Genomic DNA, 24,503 nt, shown 5'->3' with positions numbered 1-24,503 from the left:
AAACAGAAGTGACGTCATTTTGTTCTCAAATGCGCGAAATTTGTTTTCGGAGGGCTGCCATTACAGCTGTATATTCTAATGCCCCGCCATACGACTTCATGGGCGTTCTGAGCTTTCAGCACGGAAAGCGATACAGGAAAAGGTCAGCCGTACGGGTGTCGAAATCGCATCCCTGCAGAGAGCATACTTTCTTTGGAGGCAGCCGAACGCTTTGGGCGTAGAGTGATCGTCTTTTCGTCGGACGCCAAGCCCGTCGGCCAGCGCTGCCCCACGGAAACACCTTAAGTAAACAATTATCTGGTGGTCGCAGCTCACTACTTTTCACTGAACAGGTTGAGAAACAATGAAACTACCCGTGTCATCAAATTCAGACAAACGTCGGCAAGCAAAACAAGACCACATGTGAGGGGGGCGTATTATAACAGATGAACTTTACGAGTGCGCCTTTCTGCACACTTCAAAAGCTGCATTGCCTTACAAGTGATAGCGGCGTGAACGCCCGCCGCTATCGATGGGAGCTCTTGCGGTGGGCGCTGAAAAAATGTATTTATTAATAATGACCAAGTAAAACCAAATCCTCTCTTCTTTTCTCACCATGCGTATATAAAATTGATTAGGAATGTTATTTTTGTTGAATGAATCTAATTGTGTATCGCTTCAACTAAAAAACGTTTTTTCTTTCTTTCGCAATGTTTGTTCCCTCCAGACATAGTCGCGCTTCAATCGCTACTCCCATAACCACCCTTGCTGATGTCGGTGACAATTCATTCTGAACCGCTTTTCGCCCGAAGCTTCACGACCTATGTGAATCGATCTTGATGCAGACGCGTTGTACTGACGTCATCGTAGCCACCACGCTGATGCACCGGCACGGTCTGTGACGTCACGTGAAAGCTAGCAATAAAGCATGTAATATATTAAAAATTATGGGATTCTACCAGCCAAAACGACAGTCTGATTATGAGGCATTCCGTAGTGAAGGACACCGGAATGATTTGGACCACCTGGGTTTTTTTTAATTTGCACCTAAATCTAAGTACACGGGCGTTCTCGCATTTCGCCCCCATTGAAATGCGGCCGCTCTGGCTGGGATTTGATCCCGCGACCTCGTGCTTCGCAGCCCAACACCATAGCCACTAAGCAACCAGGGCGGGTGCATGTAACATTTCAAGAGTGCGTCCCAGTTTGCATCTGTTCAGGCAAATACTCATTTAGGCGTCTGGGAATACTGAGTTTTGAGACCGAATCGAATACGAATGGAATAGCACCAGAAGCGAATCGCATCCAATCGAATATCGAATATATTTGAATAGTTTTGGAATATGAGTAGCAGTCATCACAATTAATATAAAATGATGTTCACATCGCAATATTAATAAAGTTAGCAAGTTACTGTCAATATGGTACGTAGTTGTTTATTAAAAGCCCCAAAAAAGAATGAAGAGCAAACAAGTAGTTTCTTCGCATGCATAGGGCTCTTCAGCGAGTGCAAATGATCACTGTACAGCCTCTAAATTTAGGCTACCGATTTGACGCAGTCTGCGTCAATATGCAAGTTCTCGTGTTTTATGTCAATACTATGCCCGCGGGGGTGAAAATTTGCCAATGCTATGTTTAGTTTTGAAATATTCGAAAAGTATTCGAAAAATATTTGCATTTCCGAAAAGTGATTATCCGAATCCAAGGCCGAATCGAATAGGACACTATTCGATTTGTTATTCGTAAGTTTCGAATGTTCGCACACCGCTACTTTTTTATGATTGGAAAAATTACCGTTTTCCCAATTTTTCCGACAATGCCTTCCCATGTGGGAAGTATCTGTAAAAAATAAGCAAATTAATAAAGGCATTTGTAAGTTATAACTAACTGCTAATTGGTCTGGGTAGATGTGTTTCATGGTTGTAAACACAGCGCTGCGCTAACACAGGGACGAAGAAAGAAAATGACGACATGGCCGCTGCCTGGAAATTGAAATTTTAATCAGATGTGCCCGGAACACATACTGATACAAAGCTAAAATAAACAATAAAATGAGACAACCAACCACCTAGAACAGAAAAACCTAGCAACGATGCAGCAAAAAGGCAAGGAAGTCACACTTGATCTAATCTGGCTTCCCTTTGCTCCGGTGTTTCAGCAGCCAACTTTGTATTTGCTTGAGATTTCGCTGCGTGCTGTGTAGCTAAATCTACTGGATGATTGGATTCAGCCTGTCGCTTGCGCTGAAGCGCACGAACAGATGGGTCAACCGGCGCGCCATCCATGGCGAGACTGAGCGATCAAGCGCCGGTGAAGCAGCCGTTAAACACGCGCCTAGTCACGTGGTACCGCAGCGACAAGGCTCCGAGCGAGCGCAGCTGTGACGCCTCTCCGCAGCGCATCACGTGTGGTGAGGTCATACCTGCCACAATTGCTCTCCGGAGCCTTAAGGTCATTGCGATGCGATCAGTGACCTCGCGAGACATGGCGTAGTAGAGCTTGCGCTCTAACAAAAGCCCTTGTACTCACCATCTTTTCAAATAGGCAGAGTCATGACTGAGAGCAGAATTTTGAACGCAAGTGTAGTAATTATACCGAAGTGCTTTTCGAGAATCATAGTGGACGCGGCGTTGAGGACACTTCCTCTGTACAGAACGGCCTTTTTCTTCACCGGCATAGGAGGTTGCAAACAGGTTGCCAAAAACAACAATACCCGCAAGCTGTTGGCTTGCCTTGTCCATTCATAGAAGAGCTGGTAGCGCTTCCTGTGTCTTCTTTTGAGGTCGCACGGTACGCGGAGCCAGTTCTTCTAGAACCACACTATGCAGCAACACTCAGAAAGCAGGATTCAGCACATCCTTCTTTTGTGACCTCCAACGGAACTAACGCAGCGCACTTGGCTTGTATATCCGCTGGAAAAGTGCCTTGACGAAGGTGCCACGATGCTTCTGTCGCCTTCCAAGTGGTCCCTACTAGAAAATTAGCCACGGGGTCTAAGTCATGAACCCCTGGGTTTCAACATGGAAACACGCTGGTTGTACTAGAAATGTGCTAAACTGGGACTGCAATATGGTCTAGTTTGATTTAGTACATGGTTTTTAAACAAAACAGAGTGCTAACGCAAGGAACAACTAATGAAAAGGACGACATCAGCACTATTTGGCGAATAAAATTTTGTTGGGAGCTACCTGAAATATACAGAGATACAAAAGAAATTAAATAAATAAAGAAACGCAAACCACCATAGAATAGAAGCATAGAATAGGAAAAACCGATCCATAGCACGCAGCGAAAAGGCACAAAAATAAGACTTGAAACTTTGTCGATGTGCGCACGCTGTATATAACGATTCATGAATGCAATGATATTCTGCGTGGTGCAAGTATAGGGATTCTTAACCGGCTGTGGTGACTTAGCAGCTACGGCGTTGGACTGTGAAGCACGAGATAGCGGGAGCGAATCCGGGCCGTGGTGGCCGCATTTTGATGGGGACGAAATGCGAAAAAGCCCGTGTACCGTGCACTGGGTGGACGTTAAAGAGCCCCAAGTGGTCGAACCAGAGTCTCACACCATGGCGGGCCTCATAAGTAGACTGTAGTTTTGGCACGTAAAACCTCTGAATTTCTTTTTTTATGGGGGGGGGGGGGGGAGGGGTTCTGGCTGACGCACGTACTTTTGTTTGTTGAAAAAAAATGAAAAAAAAATCACAGAATATCCACGAAGTGAATGATGATGAGTGGGCAAAGCACCGGGGGATCATTCGGGTAAACCACAGCTACGGACGAGAGATAAAGAGAGCGCGCGTCGGGAACGAGAGAGAAAGAGAGCGCGCGTCGAGAACGAACGCCCTTGTGCACCGCAGCGCACCTAGCTACGGACGAGAGAGAAAAACGCCGGAAGCGTTCTCCGGAAGCCGGAAGCTGGCTTCCGGAACCGTAAGGGGAAACGGAAGCGGAAGTCGGCTTCCGGTTATCCGATATATATATATATATATATATATATATATATATATATATGTGTGTGTGTGTGTGTGTGTGTGTATACATACATAGCGGTCTCCATGCCAACCAGAGCTACGGACTTCTAGTGAACACTTCAAAAAACTACATGCGGCGTCTCTTTCACGTACGGACACACAACGCCATCTATTGAGCAATTCATAAACTAGAGGTGGCTACATACTACTACTACTACTACAACTACTACAGAGGAGGGAACGACCCACACCCTAAGGAGCTTTGCCCCTAAAACATTCTGTTAATTCAGGGGTGGTTCGGTCCGTGCATTTATACCAAGTTGAGCATCTGCTGAAATGTGTGCTGCCGCACTTGTTGCAAGGTAACACCACGGGCTTTTTATTGCGATAGCAATTATATGGACACTCAAAAGCAGATTTCTGCCGTCGGCGTCGCCGTCGCCGTCGCCGTGAGGTTCCATATGACGTCAATGGAGATGAAACCGTCGCCGCGCGATGATAAGTGGTTCGTGAGGGAAAGGGAAAGGTTGGCGCTATCTTCTGCAGCCCTTGAGGGAGCACGGCTCAGCGCCAACGGGGAGCCGAACGCTGTATGTGCGGGTGAAAGGGGGCGAGGGACGCGCGCTTTCACGGGGAGTGAACGCACGGGGGAGAACAAACGCGCGTTCTGCGCTGGCTGCCTTAAGGCTGCAGAAGTAGGCGTCTCTTTCCTCCTCTACAATCACCATATATGTAGAGTAAACGTACCTTCTTCCGACGCGCGAAAGGCTGTGGGGGAGGGGGGGGAGGGGCAGGGAAGGGAGGCGACGTTTAGCTGTGGCACCAAGTGCCTATTTATATCAGAGGCTCCGGCAACAGTCACCAACGCCACACGCATTTTGAGCGAACGCGGGCAAAACGCCGGCGGCGTCGACAACAGTTCTGCGTGTTGCCGGTGCTGCTGAATGTCCATGTTTATACAGCTGATAAAGCTGCTATCATTACTCCGTATAGCTCTCTTCAAATTTGCTATCGCAATTGATGCTTCGCCTTTCAGGTGAAACTGCGACAACTTTTTTGTTAAATATGTGCGTCCACCGATGAATCCATCCTTTGCGTCTCATTGATTCACCCCTGCACGTCTTCACTGATGGGTATTACTGCGATAGCAATTATATGGACACTTAAAAGCAGATTTCTGCCGTCGGCGTCGCCGTCGCCATGAGGTTCCGTATGACGTCATTTGGAGATGAAATCGATGATGATAAGTGGTTCTTGAGGGAAAGGGAAAGGTTGGCGCTATCTTCTGCAGCCCTTGAGGGAGCACGGCTCAGCGCCAGCCGATGATGATAAGTGGTTCTTGAGGGAAAGGGAAAGGTTGGCGCTATCTTCTGCAGCCCTTGAGGGAGCACGGCTCAACGCCAACCCCGAACGCTGTATGTGCGAGTGAAAGGGCGCGAGGGGCGCGTCTTTCACGGGGAGTGAACGCACGGCGGAGAACAAACGCGCGTTCTGCGCCGTGCTCGCTTAAGGGCTGCAGAAGTAGGCGTCTCTTTTCTCCTTTACAATCACCATATATGTAGAGCAAACGCGCCTTCTTCCGACGCGCGAGAGGCCGTGGGGGAGGGGGAGGGAAGGGAGGCGACGTTTAGCTGCGGCACCAAGTGCCTATTTATATCAGAGGCTCCGGCAACAGTCACCAACGCCGCACGCGTTTTGAGCGAACGCGGGCAAAACGCCGATGGCGTCGACAACAGTTCTGCGTGTTGCCGATGCTGCTGCATGTCCAAGTTTATACAGCTGATAAAGCTAATATCATTACTCCATATAGCTCTCTACAAGTTTGCTATCGCAATTGATGGTTCGCCTTTCCGGTGAAACTGCGACTTTTTATTCTATTAATATTTCCGTTTATCACTTTCGGTGCGTACCACTGTTGTCTTTTCAGGCGTTTGTTCCTTGGCCAAGGTTATTTTGGCGATGGAGACTGGCACGATTGCTCGAAATCTGCACTTTAATGAGCCGCACCCTGACAGTCCATCTCTGCAAAACGGTACTATTGAAGTTGTCGACAAGCCGACGCCCTTCCCAGGAGGCCCGGTTGGCGTCAATTCCTTTGGTTTTGGAGGCGCGAATGCGCACGCGATTGTGGAACCAATACCTGGACCTCACGTGAATGACATTCCACGTGATAAGCAAGAGCTGCCGAGACTTGTTCTTGTGGCCGGCAGAACAAAATATTCGCTTGAGGTAAGTTTTCACGCTGGTAATAGGCAGAAAGAAATTTGCGTAAACATTGTTGTAAGTCTGATTGCTCTTTTACTGGTGTACTAAACTATCAAGCTCCCTGGTGCACCTATTGTGACTATATTGTTTGCTTTTTGATATCAAATCCCGAAATAAGAACTACTGAAACACAGTTTCTGTATTTCCCTCTGCAATATTTTCAGGTTACACAGCCCGACATGTAACAGTGCTGCATAATACAGAACTGATGTAAAAAATTTTATCACTACAGCACTGGAAAAAGATCTTAAAATGTCGCAGATTCGCTCGATAGGCGAAGTATTTAGAGCGATATAGAGCAGTGCTGGTAATCTACGCGTAGTAAGTGTTATGTTTCATCGGCCATATCAGTTGCAGTAATCGTTTACTTACTAAATACATTAACACGCATGGTGTCACACGCGCAGAGACAAATATGATCGGACCTCGCTGAATTACCGCGAACACTCGTTGTCACAACACTGGCTGATCAAGAGCGCCGGCAACGCGGAGCGAGAGCTTCGTTCTTCCGCTTGTTTCACCACGCCTCAGAAGCTTAAAACAATGCGACCTCAAATACTGGGGTCACCAGCCAAAGCGGCTCTTTCTTATGCTTTGAACACCGCGCAGATTACCTCCAAGATATGGCGCATGGTCCGCGTATGTGTTTAGCGACGCGGCCAGCCATGTTAGTCTCCTTTCTGGGGTTTTACGTGCCAAAACCAGTTCTGATTATGAGGCATGCCGTAGTGGAAGGTTCCCAATTAATTTTGACCACCTGGGGCTCTTTAACGTGCACTAACACGCAAGCACACGGGCGTTTTTGCATTTCGCCTCCATCGAAATGTGTCAGCCGCGGCCGGGATTCAATCCCGCCACCTCGTGCTCAGCAGCGCAACGCCTTAGCTAACAGAGCCACCGCGGCGGGTAAGTCCAGCCATGAGCGGTACTGCCATCTGAGAGGAAGAGACGTAGGCTCAGCTCGTACCGCTGCCTTGGGGTTCATATAACTAATAACCTGTCATGAAAACGCCATTACGTTTACATATCTATAGTCTAAACGCACTCTAGGATACTTATGGAGAATTTGTTTCCTCGAGCCGTCTTCATTAAAATTACTTTTGTATGCCACTAACGTTCATCGTCACCTAGAGTATGCCTATCGGTCGAGATGAAAGTTGTCGGGATTTGGGGGGGGGGGGGGGGGGGATGCCAACGGCTCTCTGCCTCGGCACACCGAACCCCGCGGTTGGCGCATGCCTGCCCATCAACCACGGTCCGGTACAAGCTCGAGGAAACAATAGACGATAACCACGTGTACACTCGGAAAGCATTTATTACGACTGTAACTAACACTTCGAGCAGGCCAGCTAGCTATAGTTGACATCGCTGAGGGTTCCTTCGAAGCGAATAATACATTAGTTATAGAAGGGCTTCCGACTTACCAACTGGGGAATACGGGCGGCCGCGGAGATTGCCGCGGCAAGATCGCGGTTGACTAACCACGTGCGGGAATACGGGAGCGGCGGCGGAGACTTCCACTTTCGCGCTTGCTGGAGACCAAAGAGCCTCGGGCGATGTCAGCGGGATCTCACGTGACCCACCCGGTAGCGCTGATAGCGCTTGCGATTCCTGTGCGCCGCCCGCGGGAGGAAAGTTTCCCCTCTCCCAACTCTCCCCAGCGCGCATGCGTCTGACGCGACGTTCGCTGCGCGTGCGGAAGTCATGGGACCCGAGGATTCCTACATCCCTCCACCCTCAAATGTTGCCCTACGCCGGAGAAATCGCTCGAACGACGGCATTGACAATGTAGCCGGGCAGATGCGATGCTAAACTCCGGCAGGAAATGGCATAATCCACGTTGATAGGCAGCACAGTCATGTGTGGCGGCCGCCCAGATATGGCAGCTGTCACAGTGGTTGACGATGACGGGGCTTGCTCTCACGATGCGCGCCGCAATGTCCACCCAAGAACAGCGGGTCAGGACTTTCGCGAAGCGGCGCGCGCGCCGGCACGATGAACCTCGCACCGACGCATCCTCGTGGGAGTGTATGATGGTGGGCTACCCTCATTGTGGCTGCCACGTGCTGCTGCATCGGACCGCGAACAGGGTGGCGCCTTCGCTGCAATTCAAGGCCGAGACAGCAGGCAGGGACGTGGACGATGGCAGCAATAACAAGTCCAGGCGGCTTCACTCGTTCTGCAAAGTCGCTCAAATTCACTCCACAAACACTTAGAATTAAGGCAGCAGAGGCCACCGCAGCGTAGGCCGTCCGACACGATGCTGAACCACCCGTCTAGCGCATAGCTTTATGCGGCAACGAAAAAAAAAAAAAGAATCCATTTCGTTTGAGTGAAGTTATTTGCTTCGACCGAATGTTTCCGGTCCGATCCAGCGTGAAAGTGGGCGATGCTCGTTTGAACAAAGCACTCTATGGTCCCCCGAGATTTCCGTTGTTCCGCCCGCAAAATATTTATTTCATCTGAACAAAATAAGCGGTCTGTTTAGAACGAGGTTTCTCCGCTCGGGCGAGTATAGTAAAACTAGCGAATCCATTTGCACCCGCGAAATGTCACGGCATGATCGTCTTCGAACATGCGACTGGCAGCTCTGAAGGGTCTTAGGCCTAATCGCGTCCATGACGGATAACAATGCCACAAAAGACCCACAAAGGGTTCCAATGAGCCGCCGCGAGGAGATGCAGGCCTAGCGAAGTGGTCCCCGCTCGCTGCTCAACCCGCAGCTTCCAAGCCGACTCCTGGGACTGCGCCCCGCTGACGTCCTAGCCAGCGTTTCCGGCGCCCGGCTCCCATAACCAAAGATAAAGAAAGAAGGCTATTTACATATGTACAGGGAAAATCGACCACCGCGTCGGCTGCTGCACTCACTCACTTCAGGCATACTCTTAGGAGAAAACCCGCTGCTAATCTCAGCGTCTACACGAGTTCGGCGACACTGGAGCCGCGTTTACTCGCACTCCAGAAAGCACATGCCCAATCTAGCTAATAATCACACCTTTGGGTGGGACCTAACGCTGGTGCGGACAAAGCCATCCTCGCCCCGAACCGATCGTCGTCCCGTTTTCTAAGAGCTTGCCCAACGTTGGCAACGCGAAATGTCGGGATATCGGGGTTGCCCACGGCGCTGTGCCTGAGCAAATCGAACCCCGCGGTTGGCGCATGCCTGTGAATCAACCGCGGTCCGGTACAAGCTCGAGGGAACAATAGACGACAACCACGCGTACACTAGGAAAGAATTTATTACGACTGCAACTAACACTTCGAGCAGGCCAGCTAGCTATAGCTGAAATCGCTGAGGGTTCCCTCGAAGAGAATAATACACTAGGTAAAGAAGTGCTTTCAACTTACCAACTGGGGAATACGGGCGGCCGCGGCGTTTGTCGCGGCAAGAACGCGGTTGACTAACCACGTGCGGGAATACGGTAACGGTGGCGGAGACATCCGCTATCGCCGCTTGCTGGGGACCAAAGAGCCTCGAGCGATGTCAGCGGGATCTCACGTGACCCACCCGGTAGCGCTGATAGCGCTGGCAATTCCCGTGCTCCGCCCGCGGAAGGAAAGTTTCCCCTCTCCCAACTCTCCCTAGCGCGCATGCGTCTGACGCGACGTTCGCTGCGTGTGCGGCGGTCATGGGACTCAAGGATTCCCACAAAGTGTTGAAGCGGGCAAATGTGAGCTACGGAAAGCCCCTGTGGCAGTACTTGCTTGGTAAAGCCAAAATTCACAAGTGGAAGGCGGGTTCTGTTTGCTGTAATGCTCAGGACCGTGTACGGCGCAGCGACGCCGTGCGTGAGCAGGACGTCAGTAAGAGGCGTTACGTAGTAATCACCATCTGGAACAGCCGGTGAACATGACAATTCGACAGACGTCACGGTTTTGGATGGGAGACAAACAAAATATATGCAATGTAAGCGACACGCAGGAGGTTGATCACTGGGTTCACAGAAGCGAGTCAGTTCAAGGCGGAGAACACCGGTGGAGAAATCAATTAGAGAGGAACGGGCAGAAAGAAAACGAAGTCCAAGCATGAGGTCGTGAGGGAACTGCGCAACGACCGTCAAAATAACCACCTGATGACCAGCAATGGTAACCCGAGTTGTGCACGTTCCACCAAAAGCGGCCGTCGCACCGTCAAGGACACGCACGACTCGTGCCGTGGGAAGGGTAAGGATCTTCTTCATGCGGCGACGAAAACTGGCACTCATGACAGAGACGTCCACCCCAGTATCAGCCAAAGCTTTGACAGGAACGCCGTCGACGTGGACTTCAAGAATGTTCCGGTTGGTATGTAAGGGCAACAGAGGATTTTGAATCTAAGTCGACAGGACAGCTTCACCTCCAGAAACTGCGCAGTCGAGAAGCGACGGCTAAAGAACGGCGAAGGAGAGCGGTGGCGAGTCGGTGAACGAGATGGACGGCGGTACGGCGGGGGCGACTGGGCGTAGCGGGTACTTTCCTCAGGGACATTGGGCGCAGAAGATTCGGTGCGGGGCGCATAGCAGCTTGCAGTACGGATATGGGACCAGAGGAAGCGGAAAATGGGCTAAGGGACTGATAGGGCCACTGGCTGCGGCAATAGCAAGCAATGTGTCCAGCTTGGTTGCAGCGGAACTATATCGGCTTATCGTCGGCTGTTCTCCACTCAGATGGGTTTCTGGAACGATGAGTGTTCATGGCAAGGAGTGTTTAGGCGCAGACAGTAGAGCAGAAGCCAAGGTTCGCGAATTCCTGGTGAGCAACGGCCTGGATCAGCAAAACAACCAGCGTCGAGGTGATGGATATCGTGGGTTTATAAGAAGCCAGATATGCGGTCTCGAGTACTCGGCGGACAATGCGCGTCACGTCGTGTGATGGGAATGGCTGACAGGGAGTTGCGTCGCAGGATGACGTTGCAGCAGTATTCGGTAGACGCTCGAACTGAGGCGCGATGCGTCGGCATTTCGCTTGCTCTGGACGACGGCACTCCCTGATTGCACTGTCAATGGTGGTCACGTTTGCGAATACGAGCAGATTCAACGCGTCGTCTGCGATTCCTTTCAAAAGGTGGACGAACTTTTCAGCCTCAGACATCTTCTGGTCAGCTTGTAGACACAAGGCCAGCACGTCCTGTATGTGCAAGTAAGGTTCCGTTGACGTCTGGGTACGTACCGCGAGTTGTTTCTTGGCGGCAAGCTGTCGACCAAACGTGTTGCCGAAAAGGTCGCGGAGCTGCAGCTTGAACGGGTCCCGAAACCAGACGCGAGAACGTTGGCCAGCATTATAATTGGATCCCAGCCATTCTGTTTGCTGAAACGATCGTACGTGCTGCGCCCTCATCCACGTCAACGCTGTTGACGTGGATGAAAACGTCCCGGTATCGTGGGACTGTGTGAGGGCGATAAACTAGGTGGTGGTCGCAGGCGTAGCTGGCGGCGACGTATCTTCACCTGGCGGCATGGTGGCAAAGTCGAGGTGGCGTCCGCTGCGAAGCTTCGTCGTCAGAAGTACTCAGCACTTCCACCAAATAAATGTCACGTGGAAGCACAGCATGCAAGCTTTTTACACGGTGTACTTACGAAGGGTAGTAAGCACTGGCTAACATGGAACCCAGCCAACATTAAAACAAGACACATCGCTGTCCTCAGATCAGCTAGCGACCGCTTATGGGCACGTCTGACTAAATCCAAGTGTCCCCATCATCGTCTCCGAATAGCACGTAGCAATACTAGCAGTCTACAATCGTAACGCGAGCATAACAAGAATAAAAACATCTTTAACATGCCATTACTGGCCGTTCGCAGGAAGCAAGCTTCAATTTTTCTTTTTTTATGAAGTTTACCACCATAATGCAGCTCATCGCCAATTCATGATCGTTGCCTCACCATTTCCATCTGCTTGTCGAGATCATCGTCATAAAGTGAATGTTTTCGCCTACAATACTGTCACGGGCTCACAGTCATTTCTTCTCAAAAGCTCTGTCGAATGTGATAACCTATCTGCATAAATAATGAACATTCGCCATGCCGTTTTCTTTAAAAATGCGTTAACTAACATCAACTGGTGCTGTAACGATGATAGGATTAGAGTTACAGAATGAATACCTAGAGAAGCAAAGTGCTGTCGAAGACGGCCGAAAACTAGGTGGGGCGATGAAGTTAGTAAATTTGCAGGAGCAAGTTGGAATCAACTAGCGCAAGACAGGGGTAATTGGAGATCGCAGGGAGAGGCCTTCGTCCTGCAGTGGACATGAATATAGGCTGATGATGATGATGGTGCTTTAACTCTGTTTATTTGCTTCCTTTTGCTGTTTCGATATAAGTGCGATCCAACGAATCACTTAGTAGTCGACTCATGTTTAAGCTTATTTTGTTTTTATTGTAGCATCCTAACTTAGTACCTTAATCCAATACTGTATTTCTTTAAGATGTACTCTATTAAATTTTAGCCCCTCTTGTATATGTTTTACTGTAGGTACCACGAGGACATATTGTAATAAATGAATAAGCAAACAAACATACAAACTGTAGTGGGGAATATGCATGCAGGCGCCGTGGGCACTGCCATCGCTTCGGCGCGAGTCCGAAGCTCGAGCTGCGGATGCCAACAGCTAGGACTGTGCCTAAAAAGTCACTTGCGATCCTCGGACGAGTTTCAATAAATCCCCCTTTCATTTGGTGGAAGTGCTGGGTAACCTCGAAAACTGGAACTCCGAAGCCGGACGCTACCCACTGCTATGACCATGCCTGACGACACCGCCCAGGAAGATACACCTCGGCCTCCAGCGGTTATCGTTTCTGGTGTGTTGCGCCAGCGTGATCCTGCCGTCTTCAGCGGCACCGTTGATCATGACGTGGAGGATTGGTTGTCATCGTACGAGCTGGTAAGCCGGCACAATAAGTGGGACGACGCCACCAAGTTGCACAACGTGTTGTTTTACCTTACCGGCGTCGCGAACCTCTGGTTCCGAAACCACCAACACGATTTCACCACATGGACTGCATTGAAGACCAGTTTTGCAGAAGTGTTCGGGCGCCCCGCTGTGCGCAAGCTTCGCGCTGAACAAAGCCTTCGTGGGCGCGCACAACATCACGGTGAAACGTTCACCAGCTATATCGAAGATGTCATTGACCTGTGTAGGCGTGTGAATTCGTCAATGGCAGAACAGGACAAGATAAAACACATTATGAAAGGCATTGATGAGGACGCCTTTCAAATGTTCTTAGCGAAGGACCCGCGTACCTTTACTGACGTCATCAACTTGCGCCAAAGTTTTGACGAGCTACGGAAACAACGCATTCTAGGTTGACGCCCACCACCCACGGTAGATTCGCTAGCAGCATTGGTTATTGGCGACAACCAGACAACTTTGCTGAGTCAGATAAAAGAATTTGTGCGGGACGAGGTTGCAGGACAGCTCTCCATTTTGCCGACCACGGCGAAACCTTCTCACTCTTTGGCTCCAGCGATCCGGCAGATGATTCAAGAGCAAGTGACCGAAGCTCTTCCATCTCCATGTCAGCCGGCTCCCGTGGCCGCACCTCTGACGTATGCTGAGGCGGCTGCACGGGCTCCTCGCCTACCGGTGTTCTCTCCTCCGCCCTCAGCGCCTCGCCCGCCGCTGTTCTCTCCTGCGCCTTTGCCTCGGCAGCCGGCGGCTCACTTCTTCGGTGCACAACAGCAGGATACAAATCCTTGGCGCACTGCTGATAACCGCCCCATATGCTACGCCTGCGACACCCCGGGACATGTAGCGCGCTTCTGCCGCCGGCGTTTCCCGGCCTTCATGGGCACCACGCGAGCCCCCAACTACGGATTCCGACGATTTCGTATGCCACAACAGCCGCCACCGGAACTCTACGTTGCTGATGACGTACCAGCTCCGGATACCAGCCCTTTGGTGCTCGTCGCTCGCCTTCCCCTCTCCGCCGCTCCCTCTCACCTATGCGTCGTCGGCCCACTGCCAGTACTGAGACGGAAAACTGATTTCCGCAGTTCCTGAGGCACGGACTGCCTCTTCGTCGTAAAATCGAAGTCCTCGCTTCTCCCCCGCTAACGTTATTGAAGTGTCAGTGGATGGCATCAAATCATTTGTGATCGTCGATACAGGTGCCGCCATATCCGTGATTAGTGAAAAGCTTTGCCGTTTACTACGGAAAGTGAGCATGACGCCTTCAGTACTATCGCTTCGAACAGCCACCGCTCAGCAAGTTCAGTCCGTCGCTATGTGCACTGCCAGGGTGCTGATTCGATACATTTTGTACTCTATTGAATTCTTTGTGCTAACCTGTTGCTCCCACGATGTGATTCTCGGCTGGGATTTTCTGTCGCGCCATCATGCCGTCATTGACTGTGCACATGCTGAGGTTCAGTTCTCCGTTATGTGCAATTTGCCATCTCACGACTTGCAAGTTCCTGATGTTAGCAGGATATGTGTAGCTTCAGATACTGACCTTCCTCCACACAGTGCTGTATTTGTCCCTCTTTCATGCACATCGCTTGCCGACGCGACGGTCTTGTTCACACCCGCTGCCGTCTTGATTCGCCGCCACCCTATATCGTTGCCTTTCGCCCTCCTCACGGTTCACCATGGTGCTGCGGAAATACTGGTTTCTAACCCAAATTCGCACACTTTGGCTTTGCGCTGTGGCGAGACTATTGGCACAATCCAGACTGTGGACGCTGACGTTATTGTGTCTTTCCCTGCTGCCGACGACCAGGCTACAACTAACGTAACAGCACTGACGCCCCATGTGCCATCTGACCGGATCTCACCAGATGTTTTTTGTCGCTCTATTGCCGATGACCTCGACCCGACACAACATGAGCGCCTACTTACCCTTTTAACTGACTTTCACACCTCTTTTGACTTTAACTAAGCGTCATTAGGCCGCACAAGTTCCGTTTCTCACCACATTGATACGGGACGACACGCACCATTACGCCCGTGACCGTACCGCGTGTCATCCACCGAGCGTCGTGTCATTACTCAGCAAGTTGCGGACATGCTTGAACGTGGTGTTATCTGACCTTCATGGACTCCTTGGTCGTCTCCCGTGGTTCTAGTTAAGAAAAAATATGCCTCGATTCGTTTCTGTGTGGACTATCGTCGCCTTAACAATATTACACGGAAAGATGCCTACCCTCTACCGCGTATAGATGACGCCCTGGATTGTCTACATGGTGCCGAATTCTTTTCTGCTTTGGACTTGCGATCGGGTTATTGTCAAGTCCCGATGGATGAGTCCGACCGCTCGAAGACAGCTTTGATTACGCCTGACGGCCTTTATGAATTTACGGTGATGCCATTCGGCCTATGCAATGCACCCGCGACATTCGAAAGAATGATGGACACTCTTTTGCGATACCTGAACTGGAAGACGTGTTAGTGTTACTTAGACGACGTAGTAGTTTTCTCCCCTGATTCCACCACTCACCTCACTCGTCTACGCGAAGTTCTGACTTGCCTTGCCACCGCCGGCCTTCAACTTAACTTTAAGAAGTGCCGCTTCGCAGCCCGCCAGTTGACCATACTTGGTCACGTCGTTTCCAAAGACGGCGTCTGTCTTGACCCTGACAAGCTTCGTGCTGTCGCAGAATTTCCGCGGCCGACTACAGTGAAAAAGCTCAGAAGTTTTGTCGGTCTCTGCTCTTATTTTCGTCGCTTTGTGCGCAATTTTGCCTGCATTGTCGCACCTCTGACGAAGCTCCTGACTGGGCCTGGTGACCTTCGTGATTGGACTCCGGCATGTGGACAATCCTTCATCACTCTGCGTCGTCTACTTACCTCACCGCCCATTCTCCGTCACTACGACCCGAGTGCTCCGACCGAAGTTCACACGGACGCCAGCGGCGTTGGTCTTGGAGCCGTCCTTGCGCAACGCAAGCCTGGCTTCCCGGAAAATGTGGTTGCCTACGCTAGTCGTGCCCTCACAAAGGCAGAAACCAATTATTCTGTCACAGAAAAAGAGTGTTTGGCTATAGTTTGGGCTTTAAGCAAATTTCGCCCTTATTTGTAGGACCATCCCTTTGACGTTGCGACAGACTAACACGCGCTGTGCTGGCTTGCGTCACTGAAAGACCCGTCGGGGCGTCTTGGACGTTGGGCTCTTCGACTCCAGGAATTTGACATTCGCGTCATCTATCGCTCCGGGCGTCAACATTCTGACGCGGATGCCCTCTCCCGGTCCCCCATGCGATCCGACGACACGCCACCCGCATCCAGGGACTGCCCGGTTGCTGCGCTTACTTTTTCCGACATGCCTTCTGAACAGAGAAAGAATCCGTGGATTACGTCTCTCATTGACATTCTAACTACTTCTTCAACGGATACATGCCCTCGAGCCCTTCGTCGCCAAGCCACCCATTTTGTGCTGCGGAACACCATCTTGTACCGCCGGAACTATCAGCCGGACGGTCGCAAATGGCTGCTCGTCATCCCTCGCCATTTGCGTTCCGACATATGCACGTATTTCCACGCCGACCCAAAACAAGCACATGCTGGCGTCCTGAAAACGTGTGAGCGGCTCCGCCAGCGGTACTACTGGCGATGCATGTATTGTTATGTGCGCAAATACATTCGGTCATGTGCAGCCTGTCAGCGACGCAAGACAACTCCTCATACGACAGGCCCACTGCAACCTTTACCGTGTCCTGCACGTCCTTTTGAACGAGTTGGGATCGACCTTTATGGGCCCCTTCCATGCACTGCTAACTGAAATCGTTGGATAATTGTCGCAGTAGACCATCTAACAAGATACGCCGATACTGCTGCACTAGCTTCGGCTGCTGCTCGCGATGTCGCAGCGTTCCTCTTACGGCATGGCGCACCGCGAAAGCTGCTCAGCGACCGAGGCAGCGTCTTCTTGTCGGACGTTATGAATGAGTTACTAGCAGCGTGCCGCACTATTCACCGCACCACTACGGCGTATCACCCACAGACTAACGGTCTAACGAAACGGTTCAAGCGCACTCTTGGTGACATGCTAACAATGTACGTTGCGTCGGATCATTCCAATTGGGACGACGTCCTCCCTTTTGTGACTTACGCGTACAATACCGCCACTCAGGCTACCAGAGACTTCTCACCATTTTTTCTTCTTTATGGACGTGAATCATCATCTACCCTTGACACCGTACTTCCGTATCACCCGGACGCCTCTGAATTCACCCCGCTTTCCGAAGTTGTTCGACATGCTGAAGAGTGCCGTCAACTGGCTCGCTCATTCACGTCGGATACCCAAGGCATCCAAAAAGATCGCCGCGACCACGATCAGCCAACACAGTCCTTCGCCAGTGGATTCTCACGTCTGGCTTCGGATGTCATTCCAATCTCCAGGTCTTAGCCCAAAGCTTGCTCCAAAATATCAGGGTTCGTACCGGATCGTCGAATGTACATCGCCTGTCAACTATGTGGTCGAACCGGTTACACCATCTTCGGACAAGCGCCGCCGTGGCCGCGAGACGGTTCAAATCAGCCGCCTCAAGCCGTACCACGACCCCCTCGTCGTGTCATCACCTTAGGTCGCCAGGATGGCTTACCTTTACGGCGGGGGCAATTGTAGTGGGGAATATGCATGCATGCGCCGTGGGCACTGCCATCGCTTCGGCGCGAGACCAGAGCTCGAGCTGCGGACGCCAACAGCTAGGACTGTGCCTAAAAAGCCACTTGCGATCCTCGGACGAGTCCCCCTACCAAAATAAATAAATAAATATGCACAGCGCTTGCCTAGTGGCTTGGGCGTTACGGTGCTAAGCACGAGGTCGTGAGATCAAATCCCGGCCGTGGTGGCCGCATTTCCATGGGGGCGAAATGCAGAATGCCCGTGTATCGTCGGTGCACCTTGACGAACCGCAGGTGGTCAACATTATTCTGCAGTCGCCTCACTACGGAGCGCGTCGTAAATATATATCTGGTTTGGCGAGCAAACACCTAGGACTTAGTAATAAGTAAATTAATAAATTAATAAAATTTGACAAGGTCAAGAAAATGGGGCATGGCACGTTTCGAAATATGTGGTGGATACCGCACAGTCGCCTAAGCGTGATTGTTTTGCGATATGATGGCCCACAATTTTCGATATCGGATATTCCTAATATACATCTAGTACCATTGATGATAAAATCGTCACGTAGACGAGTAAGCAGTTGACAGATAAATCTTATGCACATCTTGGGAACCACATAGCGTCAATGAGATTTTCGATGTAGGTGAAGTAAAACGTCAAAACGATGAAAGGCTGTAATGTTTGATCAACATTATGCAAACCAAAAGAGATGCACAATACCTTAAGCAATTCGGGCAGAAACTATCTGCGAATGACTACGATGAAAGGCTGCAATGTTTGATGAACATTATGCGAACTGAAGAGATGCACATAAACTTTAAAAATTCGGGCAGAAACTATCTTCGAATGTCTGCCAAGGTCCATACAATTAGCACTGATACAATGTAGCGACACACCGGACCGCTGCAATGCGCCTTGTATGAAGCGATTACTATACTCTCTCGCACTTTCTTCCGGTCACGCTGTGTCATTTAGCAGCGCAGCATCGCGGACCGCGCGTGACACGTTTCGGAATGTCCATGTATATTGCGACGATCTTCTCTAAATATTTATTAGGTAGGCTTGATTCGCCCATCACAGGAGGAATAAAAGAAAGTTTGCTATTCAATAGCGGCACATTCCCAGTGCCACATATTGTTTGACGTAGTAGGCATGAATATTGTCAATATGTCTGCCTGGTAATGGCGATTTGCCGTGCAAGTAATGCCCGCCTATTCAGATAACACCACTTAAGCATACCGAATGAGGTTTTTAACGACAATAAGAATATTTTCAGAATTGGAGAGAGCAGTATAAACTTTTATTATGAGCAAGCGCCGTCTGCGCCCTGGGTGGACGGCCTCCTTATACCAGGTAGCCGCGGCCCATCTCCAGTGCCTGTTCGATGAGGCTGCGCTGTCTCTTTGGCTACGGGTCTGATAGCTTGGCCTCCCACTGCTATTCAGTTAGTGTGTGAGTGTCTATGGTGCCATGTTTTCTGGCAGATCCTCGTACCATATGGCATAGGGTGCCTGGAACATCACAGTACACATGCCGAAGTATGAATGCTGGGTAGGCGCGATTCGGTGCAATACCGTGGACGTAGCAGTTGGTTTGCAGTTTCTTCAGGATTACTGCCTCTTCCGATGTTAGGCTGGGGTGAGGTGGCGGGTAAGTTCTTCTGTCTAGCTTATAGTGTTGCAGAATGTCGCTGTACTTTTTCGGGACTTCATTCGTTCTCGTTGGTGCGTCCGCTGAGAAAGCCCGGTGAACGTGAGCTTAGGCGCAGGCGTCGGCTGCCTCATTCCCCAGTAGGAACTCGTGCCCCGGAGTCCAAACGATGTATGTTTCTGGTAGGTTCTTTGCCGTTTCTTTGAAGATTTGTAGGACATGCCTGGAGATTCTCCCTTTCTGAAAATTCCGGCAAGCTGCTTGTGAGTCTGTAAGTATTGTTGCTCCCTCCCCACAGGTTGAGATTGCCAATGCTATTGCTGTTTCTTCTACCCTATCTATTTCTATTGTTAAGATGCTAGCGGCCGTTCTCTCTTTGCCCTTGCTGCCGACGACACTGATCGCATGGGTCGGAGTTTCTGTATATTGCGCTGCGTCGGTGTATCGTGTGGCCCGATTTTGGTCATAGGTTTTTCGGAGAGTCTCTATTCTGGCTTTGCTTCTTCCTTTATGGTGGATTGGATGTATATTTCTAGGCATGGGGGCAACAGAGATGTACTGTCGAATTGTCTCTGGGATTGTCCTTTTCTCGTCGCGTAGTCGCATAGATTCAGTATACCCTAATCTTCTTAGTGTTGCCTTTCCTGTTTCAGTAAGTTTGAGAGGTCCGAGTTGGTTAACTTTGTGAGCTCCGACTAGCTCCTCCCAGGTGTTGTGGAGGCATAAGCGGAATAGTGGCTGTGTGGAGGAGAATTCGGAGATCCCAATGGCAATCTTGAAGACCTTTCGGATGAGGACGTTCAGTTTTTCGATTTCTACTTTCTTTAGCTCTAAGTAAGGGGTGCCGTAGCTGATTCTGCTGAAGATGAGGCCTTGAATGATTCTGCTTGCATCATGTTCTTTCAAGCCGTATCTTCTGTTTGCTACTCATGTACCAAATGTACTACTTGCGTGATGGTTCCTTGCAGTTTAGGTAGGGTGACCGCGCCTGATCCGTCCTTGTGCACATGTAGACAGAGTATTCTGAGTGACTATATTTTAGAAATTCGCACTCCATTAAGAACAGAGTTCTGGATCAGAGATTTCACCTTTTGGCGGTCTTCCTTTGGTTCTCGCTTTTAGTATTAGAAGCTGTGATTTTTTCGGCGCGCACGCAAGCCCTCAACCTTTGAGGTAGTTTTCTGTACGATCCACCGCTTCTTGAAGTGCATCCTGTTGGTTTCCTGGGGATGCGCCTGTTGACCAGATGGTGATGTCATCGGTATAGAGGGCCTGTCTTATCCCCTCTATTCTGTGCAATATATCTGGTAGCTTCAGCATGGCTATATTAAAGAGGCGAGGTGGCAGAGCCTTACGGAGTTCCTTTGTTCGTCCATCTCAAACTTGTCCGATTTCAGGCTGCCCAGTGCCTACTGTCGCTGTTCTGCTGGTCAGGAAGTTTTGTACGTAGCGGTATGGATGGATGGATGGGAACAACTTTATTAAAATCCGGCGAAGTTTAACGACCCGGTCTCCGGTCTCCTATGAGGGGACTTCGAGGCCTTGCCTCGTCGCCGCCTCCCGGGCCCGCTGGACTGCCCACTCTTGTATCTTAATGCTGGAGCTTTGCAGAGCGGCGACCCACTTCGACGCAAGAGCCTCCGGAGCTACTGCCATTTTCGCTGCTATTGCAGGACACTCCCACAACATGTCCGAGAGTGTCGCTCTATTTGCCTGGCATAACTTGCAAAGAGCACTCGGGTATTTCGCGGCGAAAATGTACCGCAATCGTACCGGACTGGGGAAAGTGTGTGTCTGCAGTTGTCGCCAGGCGACTGCCTGGCGACGTTTCAGTCTGGGGTGAGATGGGGGCAATATCCTCCTGTCTAACTGGTAGTGCTTGGTGATATCGTAATATTTGACGAAGCGTTCTGGCGTGTTTCGCACCAGGAGGTCCGAATTCGAAGAGGGTGTCTCTGACTCTGTGCGGCAGGTTAGTTCTCGCGTAGAGCGGTGTGCCACCTCATTCAAGTTAGGGGGGCCCTCGTCGGTGGGGGTGGCGATGTGCGCTGGCAAAAACATGATTGCGGTGCTATCGAAGTGCTGTCGACCAGCTTTCCTTAGGATCTGAAGAATTGCGGAGGAAATGCGCCCCCGCGCGTACTTACGAACTGCGGTTTGTGAGTCGCTAAGAACTGCCTCGCAGAGGGTGTCGGTAAACGCAAGGGCAATTGCCACCTCTTCCGCTGTTTCTGGGTATTCCGTGCTGACACTACAAGCGTGCGTAAGCCGGCAGTTATCGGCTACGACTACCGCAGTGAAACGGTGCTCTTGTGTGTACTCTGCCGCGTCTACGACGCGCGCAGTCGTCTTCCCACCAAACGAGCGCAGCGGTGCCTTGGCACGGGCCTGGCGACGGCCCCTGTTATGTTCGGGGTGCACGTTCCGAGGGATAGCGGCGACAATCAGCGTGTCGCTGATGTCGGGTGGAATGGCCTGTTTCTTACCGTGTTGGAAATGGTAATTGAAGCGAAACTTCTGCAGGATGTACCGACCCGTGGCTGTCAGGGACATGCGTTCGAGTTGCGAGGATCTTTGCGCATCCACGATTTCCTCAAGCGTGTTGTGTACCCCCAGCTGTAGCAGACGAGAAGTGCTCGTGGACTCTGATAGGCCAAGGGCGATCTTGTAAGTCTTGCGTATAAGGATGTTGAGTTTCTTTCTCCCTTTCGGTGGCATTGCAGTTGTGGAAGGCAGTCACATAAGTAATGTGACTGATTGGGAAGGAGTGTATGAGGCGCATGACGCTGTCCTCCTTCACGCCCGTGCGCTTGTTTGTAATGCGTTTTATTAGGCGGGTAGCCACTGTAACATTGCCTTCGTTGTTGCGGATAGCTTCTGCGTTTGACCCGTTGGCTGCTATATGCATGCCGAGGATGCTTATCTTCGGGACTCGGGGAGAACAGGTGCCGTCTTGCGTATACAGGAGTATTTCCTCACATTAGCGCCATTCGCCGGTAGGCTTGGGCCGGCGGCGCGTACGTAGCGGTATATTCCTTCGCCACAGTGGGTATCCTGAAGGTTCTTCAACACTGCCTCATGAGAGACATTGTCCAAGGCTCCTTCCACGTCCATGGCCAGGATTGCGCTCTTGCTGTGTTTGCCTAGATGATCGATGTTTGCCTCCTTCAGTTCTAGTAAGATGTCTTGAGTCGATAAGTGGGGGCGGAATCCATACATGTAGTCGAGAGTGTACCCGTTTTCTTCCAAGTAAGGAGTTAGTCTGTTAAGGACCATATACTCGTACAGCTTACCTGCGCATGACGTTAGGGATATGGGTCACATGTTTCCTATACCCAGTGGCTTGTTTGGCTTCGAGGTCATGATGACCTCCACGTGTTTCCAGATTTCTGGAATTATTCCACTTGCCTAGTGTTCGTTGATGGTCTTTAGGAGGTATTCTCCCAGGGTCTTGCTTAGGTTTCGGAGTATCTTGTTGTCTATCCGGTTTTTGCCTAGGCTAGTGTTTCGGGTGAGCTTTGCCAGCGCCACTTCAATTTCTGCCTGTGTGTATGGGCGATCGAGTCTTCATTTAGTTTGCCTGTGCAATCTAGATGCGTTCCCGAGATTGATGTGGCATGTGTGCCTCCTGTCAGCTTCTTCTGTACTTCTTCCAAGATTTCGTCTTCTGAGCCTCTGTAATTCCCGAGCAGCTTTGTGAGGTTCTTTTTCGATTTACTTTTAGGTTCCTTAGTTTTTAACAGCGACTTCAGGATGTTCCATGTCTTGCGGTTGCTTAGAGTTCCCTGAAGTTTGTCGCACATTTGGTTCCAGTTCTGCCTTTCTAATTGGTCGGCGTATTCTTCAGCTCGCTTGGTCAATTCCGCAATGCGTTTTTTCAGGACTCTGTTACGTTTCTGTTTCTTCCATCTACGGTAAGGATTCTACGAGCTTCCCACAGGTGGAGAAGGTGGGTGTCCACCGCCGGTATTTTCGTGGTCAGTTAAATTTCCTTGGTGTATTTTTCTAGCTTTCTATGGTGGATTTGGTCGATTCTTCTAACTCTTCGGCAGTTGGTGTGGGCTCTTCATTACGGAAAGTGGTCCAATCCGTGATTTTTGCCTTATCTATTTTTATGGGTGCTCTCCTGCAAGCGACTTCCGTCTGTACCACGTGGTGGTCGCTTCCCAGGGTTTCTTCGAGTCTTGTCCACTTCACTTGGGGTATACCCGCTGTGAAGGTGAGATCCGGGCTAGTGTCTCTGGATACACTGTTTCCAATTCTAGTAGAGGTGTGCGGGTCGTTCCATAATGTTAGCTGATGATATTGTCCTGTGTCGTGGACATTTGCTCCCTTTTTGTCCGTCTTGTGATAGCCCCAAGTGTGTGGTAGGCGTTAAAGTCTCCCAACACCACGATCTTGTGCCCTCTAGCATACTTCTTCACTTCTCTCAGGATGGCATCGAAGCTGGCGGGACAATCCCTCGGAGGGCTATAAACTTAAGGATAAAAAGGCTTAGGTCCATCTTCCTAGAAAGAAATATTTCCACAAATGTGTGTTCGATCTCATTGTTAATCTGATGCTGTTGCGCGACAAGTAGATTTTGTGTTAGGATTGCTGTGCGGCTCCTCCCTTCTGCTATGTGAGTTTCGTATCTTCTGATTTTGATTTTCTCTGTCTGGGTTTCTTGCAGGGCTATGACGTCCGGATTTTCTTGAGTAGTTAGTTGTAGCAGGATCTGTTTTTTTTTGGTTCGGATGGATCTACAGTTCCATTGCTATATCTTGATTCTTGTTTGCTTTTGTTGTTTCTTATCCTGCGGTGTGCTGTCCATCTTGGTTTTCCATAGTTTCGCTCATGCGGGCTTCTCTGGTAGTGTACCTTGGCTTCTTTCAGCCTTGCTCATAGGTTTTCTCCGAAGCTGATGTGCCTTCCCCAATTTCGGCGAAAGTCTTGTTGACATGGACGATGAGCCTGTCGAGGGTTACCTTGAGTTGACTGCCTGCTGCCGTGAGGGCCTCAATGGCCTGTTGCTGTTGCTGCTGCAGGATAGGTTCGAGGACTGCTTGGAGCTTGGCGACCTGCTTTACTTCTAGTCGTTTTTCCATGTT

General features: G+C 50.5%; 2 protein-coding genes across 4 annotated transcripts in view; one reads left to right on the top strand and one right to left on the bottom strand.

Annotated features, from left to right (window-relative positions):
• The window catches only part of LOC119444321 (fatty acid synthase-like), a 208,118-nt gene that overhangs the window by 28,241 nt on the left and 155,374 nt on the right, over nt 1-24,503 (top strand). The window contains 2 exon segments of the mRNA XM_049664541.1: nt 5,883-6,177; nt 11,103-11,108. Coding sequence (XP_049520498.1) covers nt 5,883-6,177; nt 11,103-11,108 — 301 coding nt within the window.
• The window catches only part of LOC125943763 (uncharacterized), a 122,050-nt gene that overhangs the window by 62,235 nt on the left and 35,312 nt on the right, over nt 1-24,503 (bottom strand). The window lies entirely within an intron of this gene.

Source organism: Dermacentor silvarum, chromosome 3 (genome assembly GCF_013339745.2).
Source record: "Dermacentor silvarum isolate Dsil-2018 chromosome 3, BIME_Dsil_1.4, whole genome shotgun sequence".
NCBI lineage: Eukaryota > Metazoa > Arthropoda > Arachnida > Ixodida > Ixodidae > Dermacentor > Dermacentor silvarum.
The sequence above is the reverse complement of the archived record's forward strand: the minus strand, read 5'-3'. Positions and strand labels throughout refer to the sequence as shown.